Source organism: Ursus arctos, unplaced genomic scaffold (assembly GCF_023065955.2).
Source record: "Ursus arctos isolate Adak ecotype North America unplaced genomic scaffold, UrsArc2.0 scaffold_28, whole genome shotgun sequence".
Lineage (NCBI taxonomy): Eukaryota > Metazoa > Chordata > Mammalia > Carnivora > Ursidae > Ursus > Ursus arctos.
In genome coordinates this window covers 9,423,599-9,451,139 of record NW_026622963.1, presented here as the reverse complement: position 1 = coordinate 9,451,139, position 27,541 = coordinate 9,423,599, and the positions used below count along the sequence as shown (strand labels likewise).

At 60.0% G+C, this 27,541-nt stretch overlaps 2 protein-coding genes across 4 annotated transcripts; one reads left to right on the top strand and one right to left on the bottom strand.

Annotated features, from left to right (window-relative positions):
• The first annotated feature begins 240 nt into the window (after positions 1–240).
• Positions 241–20,827, top strand: STRA6 (signaling receptor and transporter of retinol STRA6). 2 transcript variants are annotated; one of them, XM_057303685.1, is made up of 19 exons: positions 241–368; positions 3,900–3,966; positions 4,308–4,393; positions 5,629–5,768; positions 6,360–6,383; positions 6,560–6,726; positions 8,050–8,172; positions 10,453–10,520; positions 10,693–10,769; positions 11,028–11,089; positions 11,926–12,088; positions 15,291–15,366; positions 16,435–16,568; positions 17,707–17,824; positions 17,918–18,019; positions 18,776–18,939; positions 19,200–19,349; positions 19,956–20,127; positions 20,237–20,827. In XM_057303685.1, the coding sequence occupies exons 1-18, from the start codon at positions 262–264 to the stop codon at positions 20,102–20,104; spliced, it is 1,977 nt and encodes a 658-aa protein (XP_057159668.1). In that variant the 5' UTR covers positions 241–261; the 3' UTR covers positions 20,105–20,127; positions 20,237–20,827. The 2 variants fall into 2 exon arrangements, with proteins under 2 accessions (XP_057159668.1, XP_044247907.3); XM_044391972.3 differs by having other exon boundaries at positions 19,956–20,827.
• Positions 20,828–23,357: 2,530 nt separating this feature from the next.
• Positions 23,358–26,491, bottom strand: ISLR (immunoglobulin superfamily containing leucine rich repeat). Of its 2 annotated transcripts, none has more exons than XM_057303787.1 (2): positions 26,188–26,491; positions 23,358–25,386 (listed from the first exon to the last, which is right to left on the bottom strand). In XM_057303787.1, exon 2 carries the CDS (start codon positions 25,376–25,378, stop codon positions 24,092–24,094), a length of 1,287 nt encoding a protein of 428 aa, XP_057159770.1. In that variant the 5' UTR covers positions 25,379–25,386; positions 26,188–26,491; the 3' UTR covers positions 23,358–24,091. The 2 variants fall into 2 exon arrangements, with proteins under 2 accessions (XP_057159770.1, XP_048078630.1); XM_048222673.2 differs by lacking the exon at positions 26,188–26,491 and adding an exon at positions 25,586–25,689.
• Positions 26,492–27,541: the final 1,050 nt, after the last annotated feature.

Below are 27,541 nucleotides of genomic sequence, written 5' to 3'. Positions count from 1 at the left end.
GGGCAAGACAGGGCGGGAAGGGACGGGAAGGGACACGAGAAGCCCTTCCCCTTTTCCCGTGCCAGCCGGTCCAGGCCCTCTCTCCCAGACCGGCTTTTCCCAGAGAGCTAAAAGCAAGAAAGTAACCTTTAGGATTAAAGAGAAACGTTTCTTTGTTTGGGTTTCTTTCTTTTTTTTTTTCTCCCTAAGCTGCTTTTCACATCTGTAGTGGTTTTTCCCCACTTGTCCAGGGGAGGGGGGGCAAAGGAGAAAAGCCGGAGAATGTCGTCCCAGGCCGTGGGGAACCAGACCTCCTCCGGGGCCACAGATGACTACTCCAACTGGTACATCGACGAGCCCCAGGGCGACCAGGAGCTCCAGCCAGGGGGGTAAGTCTGTCTGCCGCAGAGTGGGGTGTGGCAGAGGTCACTGATGAGGGAATGGGAAGCCCCTGGGCAACGACTGCTAAGATGAACCGGGCTGCCCATGTGCTGTGTGACCCTTGGCAAGTCACAACCTCTCTGGGCTTCAGACTCCTGTCACCTGAGAATAACGGCCCTTGCCCCAGTGTTGATCCTTGAGGTGTGGGATGTGGGCCAGGCTGTCACTTAAAAAGCACCGGTGTGGTTTGTAAAAATACAACTTCCTGGGCCTTCTCCTTGCAAATTCAGATCCAGCCGGTCTGGGGCAGCTCTGGCCCTTAGCTGGGACGCAGAGCGCTGGCTGAGTGGTTGAGGGAACCCTGCCTTCAAAGGGTTACTGGTCCCTGTGCTGACAATCCGGGGTACAGTGTTTGCCAGCTGTCAGGCTCTCTGGGCAGCCCGGGGCAGGGGGACCCCTGAGGAAGAAAGCCTGCGGGGAGGGTCCTTGAGGAAAGATGCTACCCGTCGCCTTTGGCTGGCTCTGAGTCTCCACGAAGATGAGGAAGCCCTTTCTCTTTTGCAGAAGTGCTCAGGCGAGCTCAGGGGAGGGAGGCAGCCTCGGACCAGTCCAGTACGGCCGGAGGCCTTGGCGCACGCTCCCTTTGCCAGACCCTATCTTTGTTTAGTCTGGGCACCCTGGCAAAGGGGCTGGGCCTCCCTGGGCCCCACATGCTGCCAAGGACGCCGGGCCTGTGTGGGCCCCAGAGCCCAGTTCTCCCCTTATTGTTCCCAGCCCTCGCCCCATCCCCCACCTCCATGCTCTGTCTGAGGGTTTGAGGAACTGGAAAGGTGAAGCTGGGGGGTGGGCGAACCAGATGTGCACACATCTGCTCTCCATCAACAACCGAAACTAGAGAAGGAGAAACTCTGGCGTGCCTCCCCAGGGGCTGGGGCTGCGGCCTGGCCAGGCTTGGGTCACCCGGCAGGGACAGAGGCCCCGTCTAGGCCTCCTGCGGGGAGGACTCAGGGTGCTGGCCACCTGGTCAACAGCTCTGTGTCAGCAAAGGGGTTCCCACCCCCTTTCCTGGCTGATCTAGACAGCCTGCGGGCTCCCCTTGTCCCTCTTGCATATTTTTGGAGTGGGAGAAGCAGCAGAGTGGGAAGGGGCCGGGGAACCCACGGGGATATGGATCCCGACCTGGGGCAAGACCTTAACCTGCAGCTGTGTCCTTGGGAGCCTCAGGGCCCGGGCCTTGGCTGGGGCCCAGCTCTTCAGATATGGACCCAGAATGGAGTGGGGTACATAGCAGGGCCTGGGTGATGGGGAGCGCTGCCTCTCATGCGTGAGGCATCTGGAATCCACAGCTGGCTTCTCCCACTGGAAGAATAAGGAGGGGTTTTTTTGACTCTGCTTACTTGGCCAATCCAAGTTGCGCTGCTTGCCCCCCAAGCCCCACCCCCAAAAGTGGAAGCTCAAGGGGAATCCCAAGGGGATAAACGTGGGCCCACCTCTCCCTGAGTGAGTCAGACACGCCAGGGAGATGGTGCACCGAAGCTTTGAGGAGCTCCTGATGGTGGACCCCCCCTGCACCTCAGGGTGCCCCAGCAGGCTGGGGATCGGGCTGGTGGGCACTGGTGACGGGCACTGGTGACAGTGGCTGGCCGGACTAAGTCTCCTGGTCACACTTGTCCAGGTGCCCTCATGGTGGAAAGACCTGGCTGAAAAGTTTGGGAGGGGAGTGAGTCTGAGGGGAGTGAGATGTGTCATCTGGGGTCTTCTGTGGGCACAGGACCGATCCGTGGAAGCCCAGCTGGCCCTTTCCCATGCCGGAGCCCCCCTGACCCGGTCATGTGCCCAGCCTGACATCTGCCCGCGTGTTCTCCGCTTATCACTAGTACTGAGCTTCTCAGCCAAAGCCTGGGGACACGAATGCCTGTGGCAGCTGTCCAGGATGACACTCAGCTCCCCACCACTTCAAAGGGCTGCCTGGGGAATTGGAGGCTTCCCTCCTGGCCTGCCCTCCCAGCATGAGGCCAACACCGGGGAAATCTGCAGGCCCTTCTGCCGTGGGGTTGGGGGAAGGGGGGTGGGTATCAGGGCCCGCAACCCAGACAGTTGGCCTTCTCCTCCCACCCAGAGGCATGTGCTCTGCCTTCCCTCTGAGTGGGGCCCTTTTTAGGCTCCTGCTCAGAGACTAACTTCTAGAAACAGTTATCTTGCTCCTTCTTATCTCAGTGTCCTCACCACTCTGCAATCTGGCCTCTGTCTCTGAGTGTCCGAGACCAAGCCTCACTTCCTTGGCTACATGTGATTGTGGTCCTCACCTCTCCTCTTGGAATAAGGACTAGAACTCTGCGGTCGTTCTGGAAACCCCCCTTCCCTCTGCTTGTCCACCTCCAGGCATATGCATTCTTCCTCCTGTATACCTCTGAGGTACAGCCTGTCATCTCCCTTCCCCAGCCACTGCTTATGCTTATGAAAATGCGAATTTTCAACTGTTTTTTTATGTACAGAAATGACACTTTCATATGGTTCAACTTAAAACTTCCTTCCTTACCTCCTTCCCTCTCCCCTCCTGGCCAGATGTGGGTGCTGGAGCCAGCCGACCTCAGTTCAAATCCTTACTCTGCTGCTTTCCTAACTGTGTGATTTGGGCAAGATACTTAGCTTCTCTGAGCTTTGGTCTCCTTGTCCACACAAGGGGGATAATAATAGCACCCACCTCGTCAGTGATACCTGGGTTAATACGTGGAACAAACAGCCCCTGGCACATAGTCCATTCTTAGTAAGTACCACTTACTGCTGTTATTATTCAAATCGAGCCACGGAAATCTCCCCAAATCCAGAACACTGGCCTGCTCCAACACCCTCAATGGCTCCCTAGTGCTTCCCATGCGGGCTGTGACCTGCTGCCGGCCTGCCCGCAGCCCCACAGACTGCAGTCAGACGGCACGCCTTGCCTGGCCCCAGCCACACCGACTGCTGCCTGTCACTTGGCTCCCTCACACTCCTCCCTCTGCACAGAGCTCCCTTTCCCCTTCTTTGTCTCAAAAGACGCTGACCATCTTTAAACTCCAATCAAATGTCACAGGGCAAATTGTAGGACCAAACGCTCGACTGTTCCACTCACGTAAGACGCTTAGCCACGTTCTGAGAAGGAGAGGTCTGTGAGGCCCGGAGCAGTCAGAGGCTTCCTGGAGGAGGGGGGGATGAAGGGGCCTTGAAGGCTAGGAAGAATGGGTGAGGAAGAAGAGGGGCCCGGGTTGAGCTGGCCCACTCTTCTTCTACCATGCCTTCCCCTGGGAGCCCCCCCCCCCCGTCTCCTTCAGCCCTGTAATGTCAGAGCTTGGCATGGGGCTGGCACACCCCAAGGGTCATGAAAACCCTAGAAAGAGCCTGAGAAGGTGGTGCTGGGCCAGCTTGCAGAGGAGAGATTGGAGGGATGAGGGAGGTGGTGGGTGGAGCCCCAGTGTAGACAGCCTGGAACCCCAAACCTGGCTGCTGCACCCCTAGGGGGCCCCTACAGAGGCCTGACCCAGCCTTCCCTTGCTCTGCAGAGTGGGGCCCGTCTGCCACCCCAGCATGCTGTCGGGTCTCCTCCATGCCTGCCTGGCCGTGCTGTCGGTGAGTCTACCCAGAGGCCGACCTGTTCGCCGCCCCCCCCCCCCCGCCCGGCCACCTATCACCAGACTGGGCAGGGGACTTGTATTCCCTGCTGGGGCTGGCGAAGGGGGACCCCAGGAGCCCCAACTCTGGGAGTTCTGCCAGGGTGGGGACCCAAGCCAGGATGCGGGCCAAGTCCATCCTCTCTGACTTCTGTCACCATTCTCTTGACCAGTCCCCAGTATGCCCCGTGATTGTGCCCTGGGTGGTAGAGGTGTCCTGGGCACTGAGGCCAAGCCTGCAGACTCAGCCCCTCGGGAAAGGCCTGGGCACCCAAGGCCTGCTCTGTGCTCTCCTTTCAGATCCTTGTGCTGCTGCTGCTGGCTGTGCTTGTGAGGGGCCGCCGGCTCTGGGCCCGCTGTGGGCACGGAGGGCTGGGACTGCCCAGGTTAGTGCCGAGGCCCGGGGGCCCCCACTCAGGTGGCCCAGCTGATGGGCCACTCTGGGACGGTGGGGGTTTGTTAGGTACCTAGAAGTCAGCTCTGGCCTCAGTGACACTCTCACTTCTTTTGGCCCGGGGGCTCTCGCTACCCCTACCTAGATCTCCAGGTTTAGCGGGAGCCCCAAAGGGAAGGGGAGGGCCCCACTCAGGCCCACCTGCTCCCATCCCAGACCCAGAGAGACACCAGCCCAACAGGGCCTGGCTCCAGGACGCATTTCCTCAGGTGGCCCATGGTCTGGACTGGCGATGGCCACCCCATGCCATCTTGACCCTCATTTCTCTTGAGGGCATCACCTGGACTCTGATGCTTAATGACAGATTGTGAGGGACTGATCTCCAGTCCCCATGGCTAGAACTTTCTTCCCTGGTCTCCTTCCGTCCTACAACCCCAGAGCCTGGGACAGGGATGACTGAGATGGAACTGGGCAGGCTCATATGGGAGAGACCAAGGGTTGGGGGAGGTGGCAGTTGGAGCCCCCGTGTAGACAGCTTGCACCCCAGACCCAGGCCACACACCAAGATGAGTGAGTCCTGCCATGATGGTTTTGTGGAGAACTAGCCTGGGTTTCTGTCACTGGTGGGCCCAGGTAAGTGTTGGTCCTGCCCTGGAGGGGTGGGGGGAGAAGGAAGCAGGATGGAGAAGGAAGCAGATGATCTCAGGGCAGGAGGTCAAGCTGGACAGAAGCAGAGGGTCTGAGTGGCCTGCCCTGAGCCCAGAGGGTGGATGCCTGGGACAGCTGTGCCCGCGGTCTGCCCTCTGCCCGGGGCCACACCCAGGCCATGGCCGTGGCTGTTGCGTAAGGATGTTGTGACTCTCCGAGCTCTCTGAAGATTTGCCAGCCCAGACAGACTGATTTGTGTGGAGGCAGCTGTTTCCTGGAGCTTCCAGGGTGGGCGGGGGGGGGGAGGGGTTGGGGGGAGCAGCGCTCAGGCTTGTTCCCGCGGTGTGCCTGTGTACGGGGTGGGGGCGGGGTAGTTCTTGAATCGCTTTGCCACAAGGCCCAGAACTTGGTACACAGGAGGCATGGCACAGATAGCTGTGGAGCGAATGGATAATGGGGCCTCAGTCTCCACCTGGAAAGTTTCCATCTCTACCTCCTTGATGTATGGAACATGGCGTGGGGGAAAAGGGGTGCCGGGCCCGGGCGACTCCCTCCTGTCCTGTCCTGTCTCTGCACCAGCCCTGTAGATTTCTTGGCGGGACACACGACCTGGACCGTGCCTGCGGCTGTCTTTGTGGTCCTCTTCAGCTCCTTGTGTTTGCTGCTCCCTGCCGAGGACCCGCTGCCCTTCCTGACCTTGGCCTCGCCCCCCAGCCGAGGTACCCAGCGCAGCCGTGGCCCTGGGGCTGGATTGGTGGGAAGGGCCGACTGGGAATCCAGAGCACGGGCAGGGCTGTTTTGTAGTGAGTCAGGTGGCTCCCATCCCCGTCACGAGCCACTGCCAAGAAGATGCTGTCCCGCGGACCTCCCAGCCACAGTGCCCAAAACCTGCCCTTCATTGGTCCCAGCTGTCGGGTCACTACTGCCCTCTCCTCCTCCTCTGTTCTTGTGCCAACCCCTCTCCCAGAACAGCGCAGGCCTCTGAGAATGGAAGAGGGGGGGAAGGAAGTAGGAGGGGTTCTGGAGAATTGAGCTGGGCTCAAGGAAGTGACGATCCAAGGACAGCTGCCACCAAGAGGGGCCACTGTCCTCAACATGACCTCTTCAGATCACCCGGTCCTCACAATGACTGCACAGTGTGGGTGTCAGCCTCTTTCACACTGGAGGATGCTGGGGGCCAGGAGAGGGGACAATAAGAAAGCCCAAGCTTAGTTTATTGACAACTGACTCAGCACCGACCGTGCCTAACACTGTATGTCCACCTTCTCCTTTGTCTTGGCTAATATACAACCATGATTTCCATTTTACAGATGGAGAAACTGAGGCTCCAAGAGGTAACTTGCCCAAGATCACAAACGCTGGTACTAGTCAGAACCTGAATGTGAATGTGGGGCTCTTGCTCACTGAACCAGCTGAGGGGCTCAGAAGGGGGAGACAGGGGAGGGGCCTGCAGGGGCCCCCATATCGGCCTCTCCATCACATGTTTCCCTCTGCCCGCCTTGCCTTCCAGGGCCTTGGAAGATACTCGCCCTGCTCTATTACCCCGCCCTCTACTACCCTCTGGCCGCCTGTGCCCCCGTCAGGCACGGATCCGCGCACCTGCTCGGCAGCATGCTGTCCTGGGCTCACTTCGGGGTCCAGATCTGGCAGAGGGCAGAGTGTCCTCAGTCACCCAAGGTAGCCACCGACTCACAACAGTCACAACAGGCCTCGGCAGAGAGGCACGAGCGAGTGGCTGCGTAAACCAGCGGGGCTCCTTTCCTCTTACTTAAGTGCTGGACTTCTCGGCTGCCTCCCACTGGGCACAGAGCTCCCCTCCTGGAAACACAGCCCCTTCCAACCTTGGGGCCCCTGTGGCAAGAGCAGGGGATGGGGCAGCTGGGCCTGCCGTCAGGAGCTTCCAGTCTGGGAGGGGGTGGGGGAGGGCCGAGGTGGAGGAAGGGGGAGCCTGAAATCCCTCCATTATTGATTCCCCAGCCTTCCTTTGGCCTGGCTGGAGTAGGAGGGAAGAGATGGGGGAAGGGGAGCCCTGAGTTGGGGGATGGTCTCGGAGGGCTGAAAAGAGAATTCGAGAACCTCAGAGCCTGCTTCACTGGCTGCTGGCTGGGAGTGCCCAAAGGGTGGAGACAGGCCTCAGAGCCAGACAACCTGAGTTTGAACCCAGCTTCTTCCTCCCTCCTCCCTCCCTTCCTTCCTCCCTTCCGTCCACAAACATATTTGAAGCGCATTTCTGAGGACTGGAATATAGCTGGGAACAGGACAGATGAAGTCCCTAGCATCCCAAGAGCTGCCATTCCAGAAGGGAAGATACAATAAATAAATAAATATACTGAGTGATGCCGGGTGATGCTAAGTGCTTTGAGGAAACTGTCACCACTCTGAGACTCAGTTTCCCTTCCTGTTAATGGAGTTGATAACACCAGTCCTCCGGGGTAGAGATGAGGATTAGTTGATTTCTTTGAGAGCAGGGACCTGGTTGGTCTTTTTCACCATCCAGAACCCGGCACACACTAAGCTCTCAGTAAAAACATATTGAATTAACAAATAAAAGAGCGAACGCAGAAGGAGCCCGATCCTGGGAAGGCCTCAGTGCCAGGGGGTTGGGCTTGTACTTCCCTGATGCCCGGGTCGCAACTGTACACAGTTAAATTAGGCCTTTGTCTGGTTTTCAGGGGCCTGTGCCCAAAGCCCAGGAACAAAGGAATATAGCAAGTGGGTATCTCGGTTTCAGACCCCACGGCAGCCCCGTGGGGCAGGGAGGAGGGGATTACATAACTTCCTCTAAGGCCTGTGGGAGTCCAGGAGCCCAGGAGAGGGGGGAGCACAGCAGCAGGGCCTCAGAAGGCGACTGGGGTGTTTGTGCTGAGTGACGGGTGGGGGGGGGCATGAGAGAACCCTCAGCCCGGTGGGAGTCAAGTGGGAAGGGAAATGGATCCTGGTCTTCTGTCGGGGGAGGAAGGCAGAAGGCGGGTGTGTCTGGCTGTCTGTCCATCTGTCTAGATCTACAAGTACTACTCCCTCCTGGCTTCCCTGCCTCTGCTTCTGGGTCTCGGATTCCTGAGCCTTTGGTACCCGGTGCAGCTGGTAAGAAGCTTCAGGAACGCGGCAGGAGCGGGCTCGGAGGTAAGGGGGCAGGGCTGGCCTGGGCTCCTGTTCCGTACCCGGGATGCCCTGAACTCCTGCACGGCTGTTGGTTCCCTGTGCACGGGCACAGCACACAGCAGGTGCTCAGAAAATATTTGCTGAGTCACCAAGTGACTGGTTAGTCCTCCCTCCTGGTGCAAAGGTTAGGCCAGGCCCTCAGCCAGCACCCGGGATACTTGGGGTACCCAGCTGCACGCACAGTGGGGATTCCACAGAAGAGGGGTGGGCCAGAGGACAGGGCAGTCCGAGCTCTGCTTCTGGAACACGGAGGCTCCAGCCGGAGAAATGAGACAGGCAGGAGCCTCGTGCCTCCTAAGAGCTCTGCAGGTGCCCACGAACTTCAGGACCCTCCCGGGCAGAGTCGCACTATGAATCAGTTCTGGGCTGGGTATGGTTGGATAAAGTCAGATAAAGGGGTGGGCTGGGACAACTGAGGCAGGCTGGGAGGGCTTCCTGGAGGAGGTAGACTTCAGTAGGGGCCCTGAAGGACAGGGAGGATCTGGAGTGGGGAGAGAATAAGGAGAAGGCCTTGCAGAGATAGGAAAGAGGGGCAAAGGGGCAGAGACGAGTTGTCTGTTGTGTTCATGTGTAATTTGTAGCACTGGGCAGGTCTTAGCACGTGATAGATACTCGGCAGATATTTCTGAAGTTTTAGATAGAGGTGTGGGTACCTCACAGTGAGAGAGAATTCCTACAAGACAAGGCAACCTTATTAAGAAGGCTTCTAAGGGCTTACCAGGTGTCGGGCCCTGCAAGGGATAGTGGCTTCAGAGCTCTTGACCTGTGTCTGGCCCCCAGGGGCTCCCGGGGTGCTGGGGGAGATGCTGGCAGCAACAGATAGCTACAGCGCAATGTGAGAAGTGCAGCCGGGCCCAGCCCAAGGCCATGGGTGAGGGCGGAGACAGGGTCAAGTACTCTTCTTGGCGGGAGAGGAGGAAGAAGGAAACCACCCCACAGAGGCCCTCAAAGGGAGGGGGACAGCCTCAGGAGAGGCTGAGGACACAATGTCAAGGGGCTGGGTTACCCTTCAGTCTGGGAAGTGAAGGCGAGGCTCACAGGGTGGCATGGAGGACAGACAGCAGCGAGCCGCTCGTGCTGGGTGCTGAGAGATGAACGCGGGATGTGGGCAGGTGAGGGGGGGCTGATGGGGACTCGTGGGGTTGTGGTGGGCAGCTGGACCGTGGGCCTGCAGCTCAGGAGGGGCTGGGACGGAAGCCAGAGAGGTCCCCGAGAAAGGAAGGAGACTGAGGGAAGAGAGGCCCGTGGGCTCAGGTCCTTCAGGGGCCACCCTGGGTCCTCCATGCGCCTCCATGTGCCCACCCGACTCTGGGTTTGGTAGCAGTAGGGACCTCCAGTACTGTCGCTGCTGCCCTCCTGACATTCACACTCCTCTGCGGAAGCCCGGTGTCCCCTCATTTTTATAGCTGGCTCAGAAGAGGGGAGCGGCTTCCCCAGGGTACCCAGTGCACCGGTCACACCTCTACCCCCTGGGCCCTCTCTCTCCTCCTCCAGCGATCTTCACTGCCTCACCTCTTGAGAAGTCCTGGGAGAACTAAAATTCTCCTTGGCCCTGGGGCAGAGAGGTTTAAGCCTCAGAGGACCCAGTCAAGCTTTGAGCTGACCCACACCTACTGTGGGTGGTGTGTGTGTGTGTGTGTGTGTGTGTGTGTGTGTGTGTGTGTGTGTCTGTCACATTGCCATGTCACCAGCAGATTACAGGCTTATATTTTCCTAGTGATCAAGGGCAGGGGCTCACCCCATCTTACCATGGGCCTCTGGCACTTGGCAGGCAGCTCACAGCCTGGAACGTGGCTGAGACAAATCCCGTCCTCCTTGGGATCTCCCTGGAGTAGCAGGACAGGCCTGGGGGATGTGACCCGGAACGGCCCCATCCTGTGCCCTGTTCAGGGATGTGCCATGGGACTAGGCTCCCTTTTGCCCCAGTCTTTGCCTGGGGGCCGGGGGGAAGCGGGGAGCAGACGTGACTAAGTGAAGCAGGAGAGAGTTGGAGACAGCCCTCAGGACGAACTGCTCAGTGCTGAGTATTCTTAGGAGACTGGTTAGTCTCCCAGTTGTGGAGGAGAAAGGGCAGCTTTGGGGGCATGGACCTCGTCCCCACAGGCTGGCCCTTCTCTGCACCCCACCATAGCCAAGAGGTTTTTACGGAGCCCCATGTGCCCACTGTGGCACCCCGAGCCAGGGTCCCAGGGATGGCTCCAGGCAGGTCTCATCTGCTCGTCCATCTGTCTGTCTCCACAGGGGCTACAGAGTAGCTACTATGAGGAATATCTGAGAACTCTCCTTTGCCGGAAGGAGCTGGAAAGCGGGTGAGGTCCTAGGCATCCCCTCTGGGCCAGTGGGCAGGGCTGGTTGGCAGGCTACTTTGGGGGGCTGGCCCCAGGCAGCTGGTGGGGCAGAGTGAGGAAGAAGCCAAACTCTGGGGCCTGGGCTCAGGGTGGGGCTCCTCCTGAGGGCACCTGCCTGCCTCCGTCTCTGCAGCTCCCACACCTCCAAGCACGGCTTCCGATCCTGGGCCTGGATCTGTTACAGAAATTACATCTACACTCCACAGCGAGGTACGGAGTGGGGAGCTGAGGTGAAGAGTGGCGGGCGACCTCACCCTCACCTTGCATAAAGCAGCTGCTGGGGAAGGCCGGCTCCCGTCCCCCAGAACCCTTGTCGGGAGGAACAGCCCCAGCTGGGGATAAGGGCCGAAGCCCCTGGCGCGGCTTTGGTGGTCTAGGGTCCTGCAAGCCCCAGCCCTGGGAGGGAAGGGGGGTCCCAGGCCTGGGTGGGGCTGGGGCTTACCATATCCCTCCTTTTGGGGACCGTAGGATTCCGACTCCCTCTGATGCTGGTGCTTTCAGCCACCTTGACAGGGACAGCCATCTACCAGGTAGGTCCTGCCCCTGTCGTGCCATTTGCCTCTGGATCCCTGCCCCCAACTGCCAAGCGTGGGACAGCGTGGGCCCAGCTCAGCGCTCCAAAAGCCCCAACCACAGTCCCGTCTGGCTGCTTCTGGACATCTGGGGAACTCTGGCCTACCCAGAAGAGAGGGGGTGTCTAAATCCTTGCTCCATTATCTACCTCCTGTGTGACCCTGGGCAAGTTATTCAACATCTCTGAACCCGTGAGCTCAGCTGTAAAATAGAGTAACTAGAATTACTTTCCTCTTTGAGGTTTAGGCAGATTTGGGTAGTTCGGAAATAATATGTGTTTGAGAAATGCTCCCCTCTATTGCCACCCCCAGAAAACCGAAAAGCCCAAGTCTTGGGAGGTGAGTATGATATTTCTCCATTCTACAGATGGGGGAAATTGAGGCTCAGAGAGGTGAATTTGACTCGGCCACGTTCCTCTAGCTAATACCTCAAGGTAGCCAAGATGTGAACCCAGGTCCGTCTAGCTTCAATGCCTGAGATCGTCTATAGGATACTTGGCTTTTGCCAACGTGGGAAATTGGAAATTTTACATTCCGCAGCTTAAATAGATGATCGATAGACAGCTCAGCTGGGGCCTGTTAGGCTCAAGTCGTATCTCTTTGCAACGTGCTGGTGAGGACGCTGCTTCGGGGCCGAGAACTCTGATGGGTGCTGGGCATGGGGACGCAGCCCGTGGGCTGCCGGAGTTTCCGCCCTGAAGTCTCCCTGTGAGCTGAGGACACGCTGCATCCGGGATGGGGGCCTGGTGTGAGCACAGCCAGGTCCTGGCACCTTCCTTGTGGGGCTTTTCCAGGTGGCCCTGCTACTGCTGGTGGGCGTGGTACCCACCATCCAGAAGGTGAGGGCGGGGATCAACACGGACGTCTCCTACCTACTGGCTGGCTTCGGGATCGTGCTCTCAGAGGACAGGCAGGAGGTGGTGGGGCTGGTGAAGCATCACCTGTGGGCTCTGGAAGGTGAGGCCTCCTGGGAGTCCCGGAGGGCGCCCAGTGGGGACACGAGCCGGACACCCGAGCTCAGTTCCAGCCCACCAGGGACATGTGGGGTGCTCTGGGCCATGTCCCTTCCTCTCTCTCTGGGTCTCGACTGCCTCCCCTCCAAACTGGGGTCATTGCAGCTTCCGGTTCCAGGTCTCTGAGACCTGAACGAGTTATCCGAGTGGCCCCTCAGCTCATGTGGTGTCTCCCACCCCCAGCTCCAGTGTCTTTGCTCAGCTCTCCGGACAGGGAGATGGGCAAGGCTTCGGGATGTGTGAGCTGAGGGTACAGCCCCTTGAGCTTTGCCGAGGGTAGGGAAGTAGGAGTGATGTGGGACACTGGGCCGGATTCTGAGCTAACCGCCATGGCCGGTGGGTGGGGTTGGGCAGGGCGATGCTTCCTCTTCCCCAATCCCTGTCCTCCTGGGCCATCTCCATTCTCCTTCCCTGTCTTGACAATGAGCCTCCAGGGCTAGGGAACCATACCAGCCTCCCCTTCTGGGGTCCGATGCCTCCTTCAGCCCTTCGTCTGGTCATCCACCTCCCCGGCCTCCCAGGCCCCCCCAGTGGCCCCTGTGGAGGAGCCTGAGAAGTGTCTGCACCTGACACGTGGGGAAGGATTTGCTTGGGGTCATAGAGACGGGCGGAATGGAGCGAAGAGAGGAACACGGTCTCCTGACACCTTGCTGGGGTTCTCTCCTTGAGACAAAGCCTGGGGGGTCAGGAGTCCTAGGCCTGCAGCCTCTGCTCACTGGGGAGTCCCCGGGAGCTTTCTCTAAGCTGACCGCAAGCCGGACCACAGGCAGGAGCTCACATGGCCCACCTCAGCCTGCATCCAGCGCCGACCTCCTGCTCACAGCAGCCCTGTTCCGTCGGCTTCATCGGTCCTCATCTCACAGAACAGGAAATGGAAGCTCAGAGGTGGGAAGTGAGCTGTCCGGGACGGTGGGCTTTGCTTCTACCCCCCACACGAACATCTAACATCGCACACTGCGGTTTCCAAGCCTCGAGGCCTCCACTTTGGATCTTCTCGGATTCGGGGGCCAAACAGAGCAATGTTTACTCTCCTAGTCCACAGATGAGGACAACTGAGGCCCAGGAGGATTAGAGCTATGCCAAAGCCACTCAGCAAGCCAGGGTTGGAACTGAGATTATATCCGTTTGGTGTGCCCTTAGTTAGCTTAGGGAGCTAATGTCTTCTGAACCCCGAGAGCCTGTTTCAGGCGGCCCACTGAGCACCTGGACCATAAGCCTGGCATCGCTCACAGAGGGCTCAGCCTCTGAGTCAGGCGGACTAGATTAGAACTCCTGCTCTGTCACTTACATGCTGTGTGACCTTGGGCAAGGCACTTCACTTCTCTGGACTTCCATTTCCCTACTGCCAGACTGGTATCGAAGCTACAAAGGCAGCCTCATCCCTGAAGCCCTCCATCCCACGGAGGAAGACAGATCTATCCATCAAGCGGGGTCCCAGAGGAAGCAAAGAGCAGGAAGATTTTATGGGTATCAGGGTTTGGAGAGACCCGCGTTTGGAACGAATTGAGGGAGAGGGAGCAGGAGGTAGATGGACGAAGATCAAAGGCCAGGCCTGGCGCCAAGGGGGCTGGCTTCACCCCGTGTTAACCAGTTCACTCACCGGCCGGCTCAGCGGGCGGGCTCCCCACCTGGCAGGAAATGGTCCAGAACGCCCTCTTGCTGGTGCCGAGCTGACTCCTGAAGGGCAAGCGGGGAGAGCAGAGCTGCACATGCCCAGTGCTCTCTTCTGTAGCGTTGTTCTCAACCCTGGCCGTGCCTGAGAATCGCCTGGTAACTTCCTGAAAATCCCGAGGCTCAAACTGCTTGCTGGACTCCAGAAACGCTGAGGGCGGGGGCCCTGCCTCTAGGATCCAACAAGCCCACCTGGTGATTCCGATCCAAGCCTAACTTTGAGAACCGCCGCAGCAGGCCCTCGATACCCGTCGGTGGGTTGGTTGATTTCAACCAATTGCTGATTGAAATGAATTACGACGGCTCTGTCTTTGGGAAGCCCCCAGCACAGTGGCTCTCAACTCAGGCTGAACACAACACAACAAAAGCTAGGGACTGGCTCCCACACCCAGAAAGTCTGATTGGATTGGCCTGGGGTGCCGCCTGGGCCATGAGGGGTTTGCACAGCTCCAGGTGGCCCCGCTGTGCTGCCAGGGCCGACCTCCCCCCGCCAGCCACTGGGCACCGAGGCTATGTGGGACTGGTGCGTGCCTCTCCACGTGTGTTTGCTCCCACTCCCGAGTCTCTGGATGGGACACAGGCACCAGCAACACTTCCCCGGGATGACTGAGGAGATCGGGGGGCAGGCACCCGGGGCCGATTCTGGGTGTGCTGGGAAATGGTGGCAGGTCTCAGCTCCTCACTTGCCAGCAGGGCGACTGGCGGGTCAGGCTCTCTCTCTGGGCCTCGGCCTCCTGGTTGGCCCAGTGCCTCTTCGGTGGGGTTGTTGTGAGGGTGTGGACTGAGGCAGGATGTGGATGGGGGGCTGGAGAGCTGCAGCCTCAAATCCCTGCTAGGCCTTAATAGCTCGGCGCTCACGACGCCCTGTGCCTTCTCCCCGGCCGCTGAGGCTGCCCCAAACTCGTTCGTGTAGGCATGGTCGGGGGGCAGGGAGCTGGGCAGCAGGGGCCACCCCCGGAGGAGGTGGGTAGCAGAGGTCACTTCCCTCCTTCTGAAGGACACAGACCTCACTGACATGGACTCACACCCTCTGCGGGCCCACACGGGCTTTTATGGCCCATGTCATGCTGGGAGATGGGCAGCCCCGTGTGAGCAAGCCGAGGCTGGGAGACCAAGGGGCCCCCTGAAGGCCATATGGGCAGGAAGCCGAGGAGATGGAGCCAGTTGCCAGGCTGGATAGTGTCTCTGTCTGGGGATCACACAGCAGTGGAAGCAGCAAGACAAGGGTGGAGACCAGGTCTGCAGCCTCGGAGCTGGCCTCTCCCTGTCCTGGCCACCATGTCGCCGGGCAGGACAGGAGGGCTGAGATCGTTGAGTTATACTTCATCTGAGAACGAGGTGGGCAGGGGGAGGTGTAAGGGGTCTCCGCTCAGGGCAGAGGGTGGGTATGGGCAGGGGTAACTCCCACCAGGGCACCACCCTGGGGGAGTTCACGGGCTCCCACCTCCCACTTTGCCCCCTCTCCACCCCTCCAGTTTGCTACATCGCGGCCTTGGTCCTGTCCTGCTCCCTCACCTCCCTCATGCTGATCCACTCACTGGTCACACACAGGTCAGTGGCAGTCTCCGACCCCCGGTGCAGATGTGGGGAACAGGTGCGGGAGCTCTGGGCCAGGAGGCCTGTGGGGCAAGCCCTGGGGCTGGATGAAGGGAGAGCCACTGCAGGCCCAGATTGTCCCTGGGTCCCCTCCGACCAGCTGCTCTGTGGTGGGTGGAGAAGGTAGGGCCTTCCTGTCTGGTGGGAGAGAAACAGGGCTAGGCTGCCCAGGGCTGGGGTGTGGACCTGGCTCTCTGAGAAGGGACCACCTGGGCGGACTGATTCAATGAGGAAGGCAGCCTGGAAAGCCAGCCCTCCCCCCGGGAACAGAGGAAGAGGCAAGAGCTGAGGGAGGGGAGGGCGCTACGGGCGGGAGGGAGGACAGCGTAAGGAGCAGCAGAGGGGTGAGCCTGCCACAGGCCAGGGTGGGTGTGGAGGGGACCCTGCTGGTGCTGGGGCGCTGAAGAGGTTGTGATGGGCCACTGGCTGCCAAACTGCCTTGCTTGCCCTTTCACGGGGAGTAATATGGAGCTGAGCTGTGAGTGGAGAGGAAGAAAATGTTCTAGTTGTGAGCAGGGGCATGGGAAGGGGAACGATGTCAGAGCATGCATTTGCCAGGCCTCAGGGTTCTTGCGCGGGGATTTCTTCCCACAGGGTTGGCCCTACTTCCGCTGGCCCTTAGGCCCTCAAGCCTCTGCCACCCTGGAACCTTGCCTCCTGCCTGGTGGCTGATCTGCGAGTCACTTTCCATTCCTACTGTTGTTTCCTCACTTTTCTGACTTGGCTCAGGTTTGAGCCTTCTGCCTGAACTTGTCTCCCTTGATCCCGGCCTTGCCTCTTACCTTGCTCTGAAACTTACTCTTCTTCATCCCTTAAGACTCGACTCAGACACCACCTCCTCCAGGAAGCCCTACCTGACCTCCCAGCCTGGGTTAGTAACCTCTGCAGGGCTCCCACAGCCCCTGGCTTTCCTGTCCGTGGCCACAGGTTGTAAGTAGACAGGGAGTTCCACCAGAGGAGGAATCTAGGGAGTGCGTGTGGGCCCTGAGATCCCTGTCTTCCTCACCCGCGTCCCCCAACCAGGGCCAACCTGCAAGCTCTGCACCGAGGGGCTGCCCTGGACCTGGGCCCCCTGCCCCGGAGCCCCCAGCCCTCCCGCCAGGCCCTATTCTGTTGGATGAGCTTCAGCGCCTACCAGACGGCTTTTACCTGCCTTGGTGAGCCCCCCTTGCCACCCCACCTGGCTTCAGCTGGCCCCGGAAACTGGCCCCGTTGGGGAGGGGAGAGTTCTCCACAGGTCTTGACTGCCCCGGGGAGCCTGCCTGTGCCGGGGCAAACTCCGGGGCGAGAGTAAGAAGAGGGACCTGGCCTTCTCTACCTTCAGGAGGCTCGCTCAGGTTGGGGGGGGGCAGATGCAGAAGCCCCTGGGATACCCCTCACGTGAGGACAGCCCCTCAGTGCCACCAGCTGTTTGCACAGAGGGCAGACCCAGGGCTGCAAGGTGGCAAGTTCAAGGAGGCATATTCCTGCTTGTATAAGGGAGCCTTATGCCTCAGTGGGCTGCCCCGGAAGTAATGAGATCCCTGTCACCGGGGGTATGCAAGCAGGGTTCTGTGGTCATTGTTGGGGCTGCAAAGGGGGTCCTGCCCTGAGGGACTCAGGTTAGATGAATTTCCAGGACCCCTCCTAGCTCCAAGTTTCTGATTCTTCCCAGGGCGGGGGGCAGGGGAATGCAGTGAGTAAAGCCGTCTGAAATGTGAGGGGGCCGGGGTCAGTGTTGCAAAAGCAAAGGCCAGATTCCCCTCCCTGACGGTTCCTTCAGTCCTCACCTCCCTGGGGAAGGAGGACAAGAATGATAAGGGAAAAGAGGAATGACTAGCATAAAAAGTTGTAATTCCTCAACTTGGTCGATTTTATTCCTTCCACGCCATGTAAACAACAAGCCAGTTGTTTCCGTAGATGGCTCTCTGGCGTCAACTGTGTGCCAGGCTCTGGCCAGTAGGAATGCAAACATTAATTTAAAATGCAATCTTGTCCCCAAGGACTCAGGGGCAATTGGGAGAAAATAACGTTTGCAGAGCACTTTGTGGTTTTCAAAGAGTTGCCCCAGACATTACACTGGATCGTTCCAACAAGCCTTCCGAGGGAGGGGCCACTACCCCATTGGACAGAGGAAGAACCGGGAGTTCAGAGAGGTAGAGTAACTGGCTCCGTTGGCACAGCTAGGCAGTGGCAGAGCAGGGATCGGCAACCAGGTTTGTGGCATCCCTAAGCCCTTGAGTTCCTGGGAGTGCCAGGGTGGGCTGGGTCCCACAGAGCCTGATGTCCGTCCCTCCGCACCTCCCCATCCTGCAGGGCTCCTGGTGCAGCAGATTATCTTCTTCCTGGGGACCGTGACCCTTGCCTTCCTGGTGGTCATGCCCGTGCTCCATGGCAGGAACCTTCTGCTCCTCCGGTCCTTGGAGTCTTCCTGGTGAGAGAGGCAAGGAGTCGAGGGCTCTGGGACCACTTCCCAGAGGGTTACTAACAGTGACATCTCCCCCACCACCACCACCACCACCTGCAGGCACTTCTGGCTGACCTTGGCCCTGGCTGTGGTCCTACAGAAAATGGCAGCCTACTGGGTCTTCTTGGAGACTCATCATGGACACCCAGAGCTTACTAACCGGTGAGGAGGCTCCTGGGCTTGTGGTCCCCTCGGGACCTCAGCCTCTTCTTTGATGTCTTTCTTGTTGTGTCCTTCTCCCTCCACTGCCATCTCTCCCTCTTCTCTCTCGGGAAGCCCAGTGGGAAGTAGGCGAGCTTGCCTTACCCAAACTGAAAGGGAACAGTGACCCAGGATAGTGGGTCTCCGGAATACCTCTCCCAGAATACCTCTCTGTTCACCTGTCACAGTGTCAGAAATATGAGCCATGAGCCTTTCCTGCTTTGGGGGTCAGCACTGCTCTCCCCTGGATCCTCTGTGTCCCCCAAAACTATGTGCCTCCCCCTTTGCAGGAAGGAGATTAATAGAAACATTTATTCCATGTTAGGTGGAAAGGCTGTGGGAGGACCTCAGCTCCAGGAGGGACTCAGAGTCAGTGGACAAGGGACCTAGAGGAGGGAGGTGAGAGACAGAAAGATCCAGGCCATAAGCCTCAGCTCTGCCACTGACTAGCCAGACAGCCTTAGCTAAGACACCCGAACTCTCTGGGCCTCAGTTTCCCTTCTATAGAAGGGAGTACCACCAGCTGTCTCCCAGGGTGGTGGGGGCCAAGCTGGCTTGAGAGAGCAGGCCCAGCACAGGGCAGGGTGCTTAGGACGTGTACTCGACAAATGGTAGGTAGTCAATAAACACACAGCAGCTCTGCTCATCCAGGTCTGAGCCTGAGCCTGTGTGTGTGTGGTGGGGGCCGGCCTAAGCCTTTTCTCTCCGCACCCCCAGGCGAGTGCTCTACGCAGCCACCTTCTTTCTCTTCCTCGTCAACGTGCTGGTGGGCGTCATGGTGGCTGCCTGGCGCGTGCTCCTGTCCGCGCTCTACAATGCCGTGCACCTGGGCCAGATGGATCTCAGCCTGCTGCCGTCCCGGTCGGCCACTCTCGACCCCGGTAAGGAGCAGCGGTGGCTCGGGCTGTGCAAGCCGCGAGCGAGGGACTGCCCTGACCTAGGCCACGTGGGAATGTGTCCCGGAGCCTGTCTGTGACCACGTGGGGCGGGCGTGGGCAGTGGGCCCACATGCCGGGCACACGCCACCTGCTCGAGAGGCAGGCGCTCACGGCCGGGGTGTGCGGGACACCCCCTGTGCGTGTGTTAGGGGGTGGCGGAGGGCCCTCCTCCCCGCAGCGCTGCCGTCCTCCCCCCACCCCAGGCTACCACACGTACTGCGGCTTCCTGAAGATCGAGGCCAGCCAGTTGCATCCGGCCACGACAGCCTTCTGTGCCCTGCTTCTAAAGAGCCGGCGGGCCCGGCCTCCTCGGGCCCCCCAGGACGGCCTCAGACAGGGGGAGGAAGAAGAAGGTGCACCTTCCCGGGGGGGGCTGGCGGGAACTGAGACCACCCTCTTCTCTGAGGGTCGAGGCACGCCTCGTCCCCACCACGTAGGATGCATGTCCAACGCACAATGGAGCGCGTGCCAGGCAAATGCTTACCTCCTCTCTCCCTCCGCCGCCTGCGGGAGAAAGGAAGTGAGAAGTTTCCTGGTTCCTCTGAGGCTAATTTTCTTCCCCGATACAAACACGCACTGTCTCCCTCGCCCCATTCCACAGGCAAGCACACACACCCCCCTTCTCACACACAGAACGAAATGTCTTCCCCCTTCCTCACGGACTGGAAAGTGTGTAGTAGGGAGGGGGCCCTCAGCTGGCTGTCCCAGCACTTCCTCCAGTCCTCTCCATAGAGCTGTCCCCTCCCTCTTCTGTCTGCCACCTGAAGGACGACATCCTGAGCCTTTACCGACCCCGCTCCACAGCCCACACTTCTCCCCACCTCCTGCTTAGTGAGCAGGCCCCGGGAACCCCAGGCTCCCCAGCACTGCACGTGGGATTTTCAGATGCTCAGGGCTGGTGCCAGGGGGGCGTGGCAGGGTGTTTGCTGAGGGACTCACAGAAAGTCTCGCCCTCCCAGGGATACAGCTGCTGCACACCAAGGACCCCACGGCCAGGGGAACAGGGCCCAGGGCCCGCCAAGGCAGAGTCCGCTGGGGGCTGGCCTACACGCTGCTGAACAATCCGGCCCTGCAGGCCTTCCGGAAGAGGGCCCTGTCGGGGGCCTAGGTCCACGGAGCCCAGCCCTGAGGGTGGGGAAGCCTGGTGTCCATGTCTGTGCTGGGGTGCTTCCCCTCCTCCCAGCCCCCTCCCTCCCAACTCCCCCAGCAGCCTCCCAGCCTCAGCGGCCTCTCTCCGTAGGGGGCAGCTCCGCGGCAGGTTCCCTGACCAGCAGCAGCCGCCAGCACCGGAAGCCAGGGGGCGCTGTGGCGGGGTGGAGGTCGGCCCGCCGCCTCTCAGGAGGACTCTGGTCTGCCCCCTTGGCCTTGGGAAGCCAGCAAGGGCTCTGGAGGAAGTACTGTGTGGTTTAGGCCCTTGGTCTGGGCATCAGTGGAGCTGGGGCGGCCACCTCCAGGCCCCTCCCCACACTGGCTGGGCCACCGGCTCACACAACCTTCTGACCGGGGTCGGTGAGTCAGGCCAGAGCAGCCTCACGCCCAGCTCAGCCCCACCTCAGCCTTGGATTCACCACCAGGGACCCAGACGCGGAGCTCCCTCTCTCCCGCAGCTTCCCCCTCTCCTCTCGGCCTGGGGCTTCCTGCGCGGCAGCCCAGGAGGAAGCCACGGGCTCCTACCAGGCCGCAGAGTCAGGGCTCCCGCCAGGCCCCACGCCGAGCTGGCCACACTTGAGAGCCTGGTGTTTTGGCAGTTGGCATGTCTTTAGACATTATGAAAGAGGGTAGTGTGCTCCCGGTAATAAACTTGTCCCTGAGAAACAGTCCTTCTCAGGGGGCGGGCTACGTGGGGGAAACCTGCCCCGACTGCCAGTAAATCAACACTGCGTTTACGCGGCTTGGGGGGATTGGGGTGTTCTGGTGGCACGTGGGGCTGGCCACGCGGTGCGGGGCAGAGGAGGACCCATAGCTGTATCCCTTTGGGTGGTAGAGGGACTGGAGACCCTATGGCGCCACCCCTGAGCTATGTGGACATGGGCTTTGGAGGTTGGACATTTTCTGGGTCGTCAAGAATGGGCGGGACTTGGGGAAGGGAGATTTCGGGGAAAACAGGGAGCATTATGAATAAAGGTGTGGAGGTGGTGGGGAGGCACAGGGCGGAACTGTCCTAAAAGGAATAGACCCCGTGTGTTGCGAAGAAGGACAGCTGGGGAGGGGGTCCCTTGCTGGGGACTGGTGGAGGGGCGGGATGTATGACTGAGGGTACGGGCTCCACTGTGGACCTGGGGGCTACCGAGAGTGGGGGAAAACGTGGCCACCCACAGATCGGGGTCAGTGGGGCCTTGAGAAATGTCTACATGATTAGTAGAGACCAACCTCTCTCCTCGCCCGCACTCCTGCACCCTCAGTACACCCTCAGATACACATGAAGTGAGGGGTGGGCCCGGGGAGCTCCCACCCACCTTTGAGGCTGCCCACGATGGGGCAAAGAGGGCAGGCTCTGCTCCCACTGCAGTCTATTGAAAAATATCTTCCTGGCCTGTGTTGGTGACTGATGGGGTCACAGGGATGAGAAGGCGGACTGGGTCTCTGCCCTTCACAAGGAAACGGACACAGGAGAGTGTGATCAGGCTGGGACCCCAGACGTCCAGGGCTGTGTGAGCCAGAGGAGGGGACCTCATCCACACTGGGAGGTAGTGGGTACGGCATCCAGGAAGGCTTTCTGGAGGAGGTGGTGCTTGAGCCAACTTAGCCAAGTGAAAAAGAGGGGGAGGGTGTCTGGACCAAAGGAGTAACATATGTAAAGCTGCAGAGGGTAACGCATCATAGACCACTGAGGGGACACTTAATTAGCAGGTCCAAGAGAGGCACAGAGCAGTGATTCTCAGCAGAGAATCAGGCAGAGGGGCGATGAATGGCTGGCTGGGGGACTTGGGCTTCACCCTGAGGGCCGGGGGAGCCACGGATGACTTTAAAGCAGGGGAGTCGCTAGTTCATTCAGAGCACAGCTGTTCCCCAGCTGCCCCTGACGCATGTCTTAAGCCCAGGCCCCACTTCCAGAAGACAAGCCTGTTCCGCTGTGAATGGAGCCACAGATGTCAGGGGTCCAAGCCTTAGATAATCAGAGTCAAGCGGACCCTTAAGCATCCTACCCGTCCTTTGTTTTCTGAGGAAACCGAAGCCCAGAGATGGGCAGTGATTTGCCCAAGGCGGCACAGCACAGGGGACTTGGCTCCTCCATCTCTCTCTCTCCCTTTCTCTCTCTCTCTCTCTCTCTCTCTCTCTCTCTCAGATGCGCATTCACCCCTGATGTGTGTTGCTGGTGACATCAGCTCAGTCAAGTGGTGAGCTGTTGAGGGGGTTGGGGAAGATGCTGCCTGGGGACCAGGAGGAGGGGGAAGGGGAGCTGGCCAGCCTCCAAGGCTCACAGCTACGACGCCAGGCTCCTTGGCCTCCCTGCCTCCACTTTGCTGGGCTCAACAGTCCTGAGCGCAGAGCTTAGGAGGCTGCAGAGCCTCTCTTGCAGGGAGTCTTGTCCCTGTGGGTAGCACCTTTCAGTCTGGAAAGAGGTGGGGATGGAGACACATCTCTGACTGGGCACAGATAGAGGGATCAGTCTCCAGGTTGTGACTCCGTGAACGTGCTCCCTCCCCACTCTATGAGACCCGAAGGTCACTGCCAGGACCTCACCACCCCCCCCCCCCCCAGTCAGTCGCTGATCCACCTGCTATGTGGGGAAGACTCCGAGGGCAGACTTTCCTCCAGGAATACCATTTCCTCTTCCTGGAAAGCGCTGCTCATCTCCTCTGGCTTTCCTCTCAAAGACGCTCTCTTATTCTCCATCTCTGGGTCTTTCTCTCTCTCCCCCTTCTGTCTCCACAGCCCTGTGTCCCCATCTCCTCCTTTCTCTTTCCTCTCCACCTTGCCTTGTCAGTCCCCCATTTCCTCTCCATTTCCTACCATCTCTTCCAGGAACAGGACCGGGAAGAGGGGCCATAATCCGGGTGCTCCCATTCCCGCCCCCTTTCCAATGCCTCCCCCCCACTGCTGGCAGGAAGCCCTGCTCAGGGTCACCAGGGCCCTAGGGAAGACTCAGTAATGGTTATCAGGCCTGCACCCGCATTTGTCCTGTGGGCTAGTTTGAAGAGAGGGAACACCTGCCGTCCAGCTCAGCTTGAGGCCCAGCCCCTGGCCCCCCACGTGCCCCTCTCGAGCTGCCTGCTCCTCGGCCTGTGTGCACCTCATGGGCCCCATCACGTGTGGACAGGCAGGCTGGGCATCCTGATTCTCCAGCTCCCTGTCCTAACCCCAACCAGGGTGCTACAGAGGGGTCCTAGATTCAGACAAAATGCCAGGCAGACACAAGAGAGCATCAGAAATGCTGTTTATTTCTCGGCCGCCCCCCAGGATGGCTGGCCTCTTCGGAGGGGCAGGCTACAGGTACATACTTGGAGAGAAAGGCAGGACAGGTGTCCAGGGTGGAGGGGCACAGGGTGGGAAAAGCTGAAGGCCATCCTGGATTCTCCAGTCCTGTCTGAGGTGAGGGCACAGATTCCTGAGCCCCCAAATCATCAGAGAATGCCAAGAGGCAGCAAGAGCTCAAACCGGTCACCAAGAGCCCAGAGCCACGCCAGCCATGGCGCCTAGACCCTATTTCTCTCTCCCGTGCCCTGTCTGCTTCAGGGGCCCTCCCTGCCGAGACCCCAGCCCCAACCCCGAGCCCCCAGCCTTGGCTAGCTTGTCGGTCCCAGTGCCTGGAATGCCGTCGGTGAAGCTTCACCCAGCTGGCTGGGGTCTCGCCCTGATAGGGGGGCATGGACACTGTGGTTAGCAGCACTTAGCACCGTAGACGGTGAGTATGGAATCAGATTCTGTTCTAGTCACTAGCTTCGAGCAAGTTCAGAAGTTGGGGTGGTGAGTGTTCCAGAAGAGATGAGAAAGGAGGTAGGAAGACATGAAGTCCCCCATGCAGGCCTCGGGAGTTGTCACCCTCAGCCCCTGCGCCACCTACAAGGAACATCTGCGGTGTCAGGGTGCGGGGGGAGTCAGGGTGGCCCTGGCGTGGCTCCAGCCTGGCCCAGGGTGGGGGCGTCGGGGAAGGCTAGAAGGAAGTGAGGAAGACGAGGAAGAGGCTCTGGCCCAGCAGGAGCAGGCCGGGGGGCTGCCGCCCAGGGACGCCTTCTCCTGCTACCGCAGCCTCGGGCCCCCCAGTGCGGCCGAGGTAGATGATGACGACGTTGTCCTCCGGCCCCGAGGGCTGCACCTCGTTGTCCACCGTGTAGCAGCCCTTCCCCTCGGCTGCTTTGCCGTGGAACCTGCGCCCCAGCGCGTCCTCGCCGCCCTCGCCCGGCGTGGCCAGCGCCACGTTCACCGAGCTCTCCGCGCTGCCCAGCTCGTTGGCGGCCAGGCAGCTGTAGGTGCCCTCCTCCAGCTTGCCGAAGTCCGGGACGAGCAGGCTGCCATTGGCAAAGGCCCGGAAGCGCGGCCGGCTGCGGGCCGCCGGGGCACCGGGCAGGGCCCGCCCGTCGGCACCCACGTTGGGGCTGGCGATCTCCACGGTGCCGCCGGGTGTCTGGATGTGCCAGTGAAGCTGGGGTGCCGGCTGCCCGTCCACGTCGCAGTGGAGGGCCAGCACGAAGCCGGGCCGCAGCTCGGCGCCATCCTGGCTGGGCTGGTAGGTGAGCTGCACGGAGGGCGCTGAGCAGGGCAGCGGCAGCAGGCGGCTCAGCGGCGTGCCCTTGAGCACGTGGGGCGACGTGCAGGTGATGTTGTCCTGCTCCGGGATGGACACGGCCGTGGTCAGGGCCCACGTCTTGAACCACATGATGCTGCAGGTGCAGTCGAAGGGGTTATCGTTGATCTGCAGGTGGGACAACGTGGTGAGCGGCGCGAAGGTGCCCTCAGCCAGCGTGTGCAGGCGGTTGTGGTTGAGCTGCAGCGAGCGCAGGGCACGGAGGCTGCGGAAGGCGTCCCGGGGGACGAAGGTGAGCTCGTTGCTGTCCATCTTGAGCAACTGGAGGGCACTGAGGTTGTGCAGGTCGCTCCAGGCAAAGTCAGAGATGAGGTTGTGGCTGAGGTCCAGGCTCTTGAGATGGCCCAGCATGGCCAGGGCGCCAGCAGCCACCGTGCGGATCTCGTTGTGCGCCAGCCACAGCGACTGCAGCAGGGGCACCTCCCTGAAGGCCCCCTCGGGCAAGCTCGGCAGCCGGTTGGCTGACAGGCTGAGCGTGGTCACGTTGGCCGGGAAGCCGGGCGGCACGGCCTCCAGGTCCCGGTAGGCGCAGTCGGCGATCTGGAAGCCGTACTTCTCCCCGCAGTCGCAGGGCTCAGGACAGGCGTGCGCCAGGCCCAGGAGGACCGCCCAGCACAGCAGACGCAGCTCCTGCATCCTACCTCCTGCAGAGAAGGGCATGCCGCCAAGGTGACCCTAAGGACCCATGCAAGGCCCTCGTCCCTCTTGGGACCCCAGCCAGACAGAGCTCTTCCCCATCAGAAGGTTCTGCCCCACAGAATCCAGCTAAGACCCAGCACCACCTAACCCGCAACCCATTCTACAGAAGGAGAAACCGAGGCCCAAAGAAGGGCCAGGACTTGCCCGAAGTCATGCAGCCAGAAGAGGCGAAGACGGGGAAGGAAGAGGACCCCAGCTCCTCCTCCGAGCAGAGAGCTCTCCCTGCCTCGGCCAGCTCGGAGCTGACTTTATGACTTGAAATCTGTTTTCAGCCACCCCCTCCCCCAGCACTCCGCAGAACCTCCCTCCTGCCCTCCCACATCCTGGCCACAGCCCCTCCCACCAGAGCCCCCCATAGGTGTGTTTTGCCCCGGCCCAGACAAGGCCCCTTGTGCAGTGCACACCACCCCCATCCACCCCGTCCGCCCCCCTCCTGCTCCTTCGGGCAATGACCACAGCAGACACCAAACCCTTTCTACAGAATCACACCCGTGGCCTGTTCCGTTCAAACTACGCCAGGCAGCTGCCTAAATAAACCCCCGCCAGGACCTTTCAGCTGGCTTGGGCAAGGCCAGGGCTCAGCCCAAACGCTGTTGGGATTTCCGGGGATGCGGTTGCTGGCGGGGCAGATGCCCCGTGCACAGATCCAAACAAGGGATTGTCCCAAGCACCCTGAACCGACAAGAAGGTAACAGGCGGTCCAGCCCCTGTGCCCAGCCGGCCTCCCCCTTTTCCCTCTGGCTTACCTTCAAACTACTCTTTCTTAGCCAAGTGGATCCTCTCCTAAGATGGGACCAAAGAGCAACAAAGGACAGAGTCAGCCCAGGGCCGGCTGCAGGGCCAAGGGTGCCCGCGGGAGGATGAGGAGGCTGGAGGAAGGAGCAGCCTGGTTCCTGCCCCACTTTCAAGCTGCTCACCCGTGCCCGCCCTTCCCCAGACAGGGTGCCTGGGGCCTCGCTGAGAGGAGGCTGCAGGAAGGGAGCCCAGGCAGCCTGGACACTCCCTCGTTCTAGCAAAACAACTCCTTGTCTGCAGCAACAAGGACCCGTGTTTCATAAGTGACACCAGAAACTTTAGGGGGAAAAGATGCCAATTTTTTTCTTTTTTTTCCCTCTCTCTCACTTTTAGCAGCTTCAACTTCCTTAAAGACACAGCACTAGCTGGACAGGACCCAATAGAAGATGGGGCTGGAAAGATTTTTATGGAGCCAAGAGTAAGAATCGAATCTCACGGAAGGTGGGAAACTTTTAACCGCACTTCGAACCAGAGAAAAGGCGGGACGGTGGGCAACTTCTCCAAGCTGGGGCCATAGGAGTGATCACGTATGCACATGTGTGTGACTTCTCGATGTGTGGGTGAGTGTGCATGTGGTTGTGGGGGTGAGACCGTGTGTGTGAGTCTCTATGTTTGTGAATGGTTGAGCTGTGCTTGTGTCGGCGTGAGACTGCTCCTTTGTGTGTTGTTTCAGCGTTTGCCCGGGTATATGTGAGTCTGTGTGTGTATTCGGGGTGGGGGTGTGTCTGTGTGTAGAAGTGTGTGTCTTTGTGTCCATGTGTCTGTGTGGGTGATGGTGTGTTTCAGTGAAAAGCTGAGAAGGCCAAAGTGTGTGAAAAGCCCGCCAGGCTCCAACACATCAGGAAGAAGCCAAGATGTTAGTCCTGTTTTTGTAAGAAAACATCTTCCTCGTCTGTGTCAGGCCTGCCTGCCGGCTCTGAGGCCAGGCTGCTCTAAACACATGTGGTCCAGAGAGGTCCCAAGGCGCCCAGGCGCCAGACTCGGCTCCCCACGGCGCCAGGTGGGGAGGGGTCAGGGAAGCAGGCAGAGGGGTGACAAGGTTCTGAGCCCCATCGCAGAAAACCCAGGACAGGAATCGGGTTGGGCTTCAGTTTCCCTGGCTGGGATTCTGAGATACCCAGGCTCACAGAGATAGTTCCATTACCCAGGACTGCCCACCCGACAGGCAGGGGTGAGGTTGAGGGCCTCACTCATTCCAGAATCTTCTCTCTGTGTCCTCCCACAGCGCTTGAAATCCCACCACTGGTGCTGCATGTCTGGGGGGTGGGGGCCGCGGCACTGCTCTCTGGGCTCCACTGTCCCCAC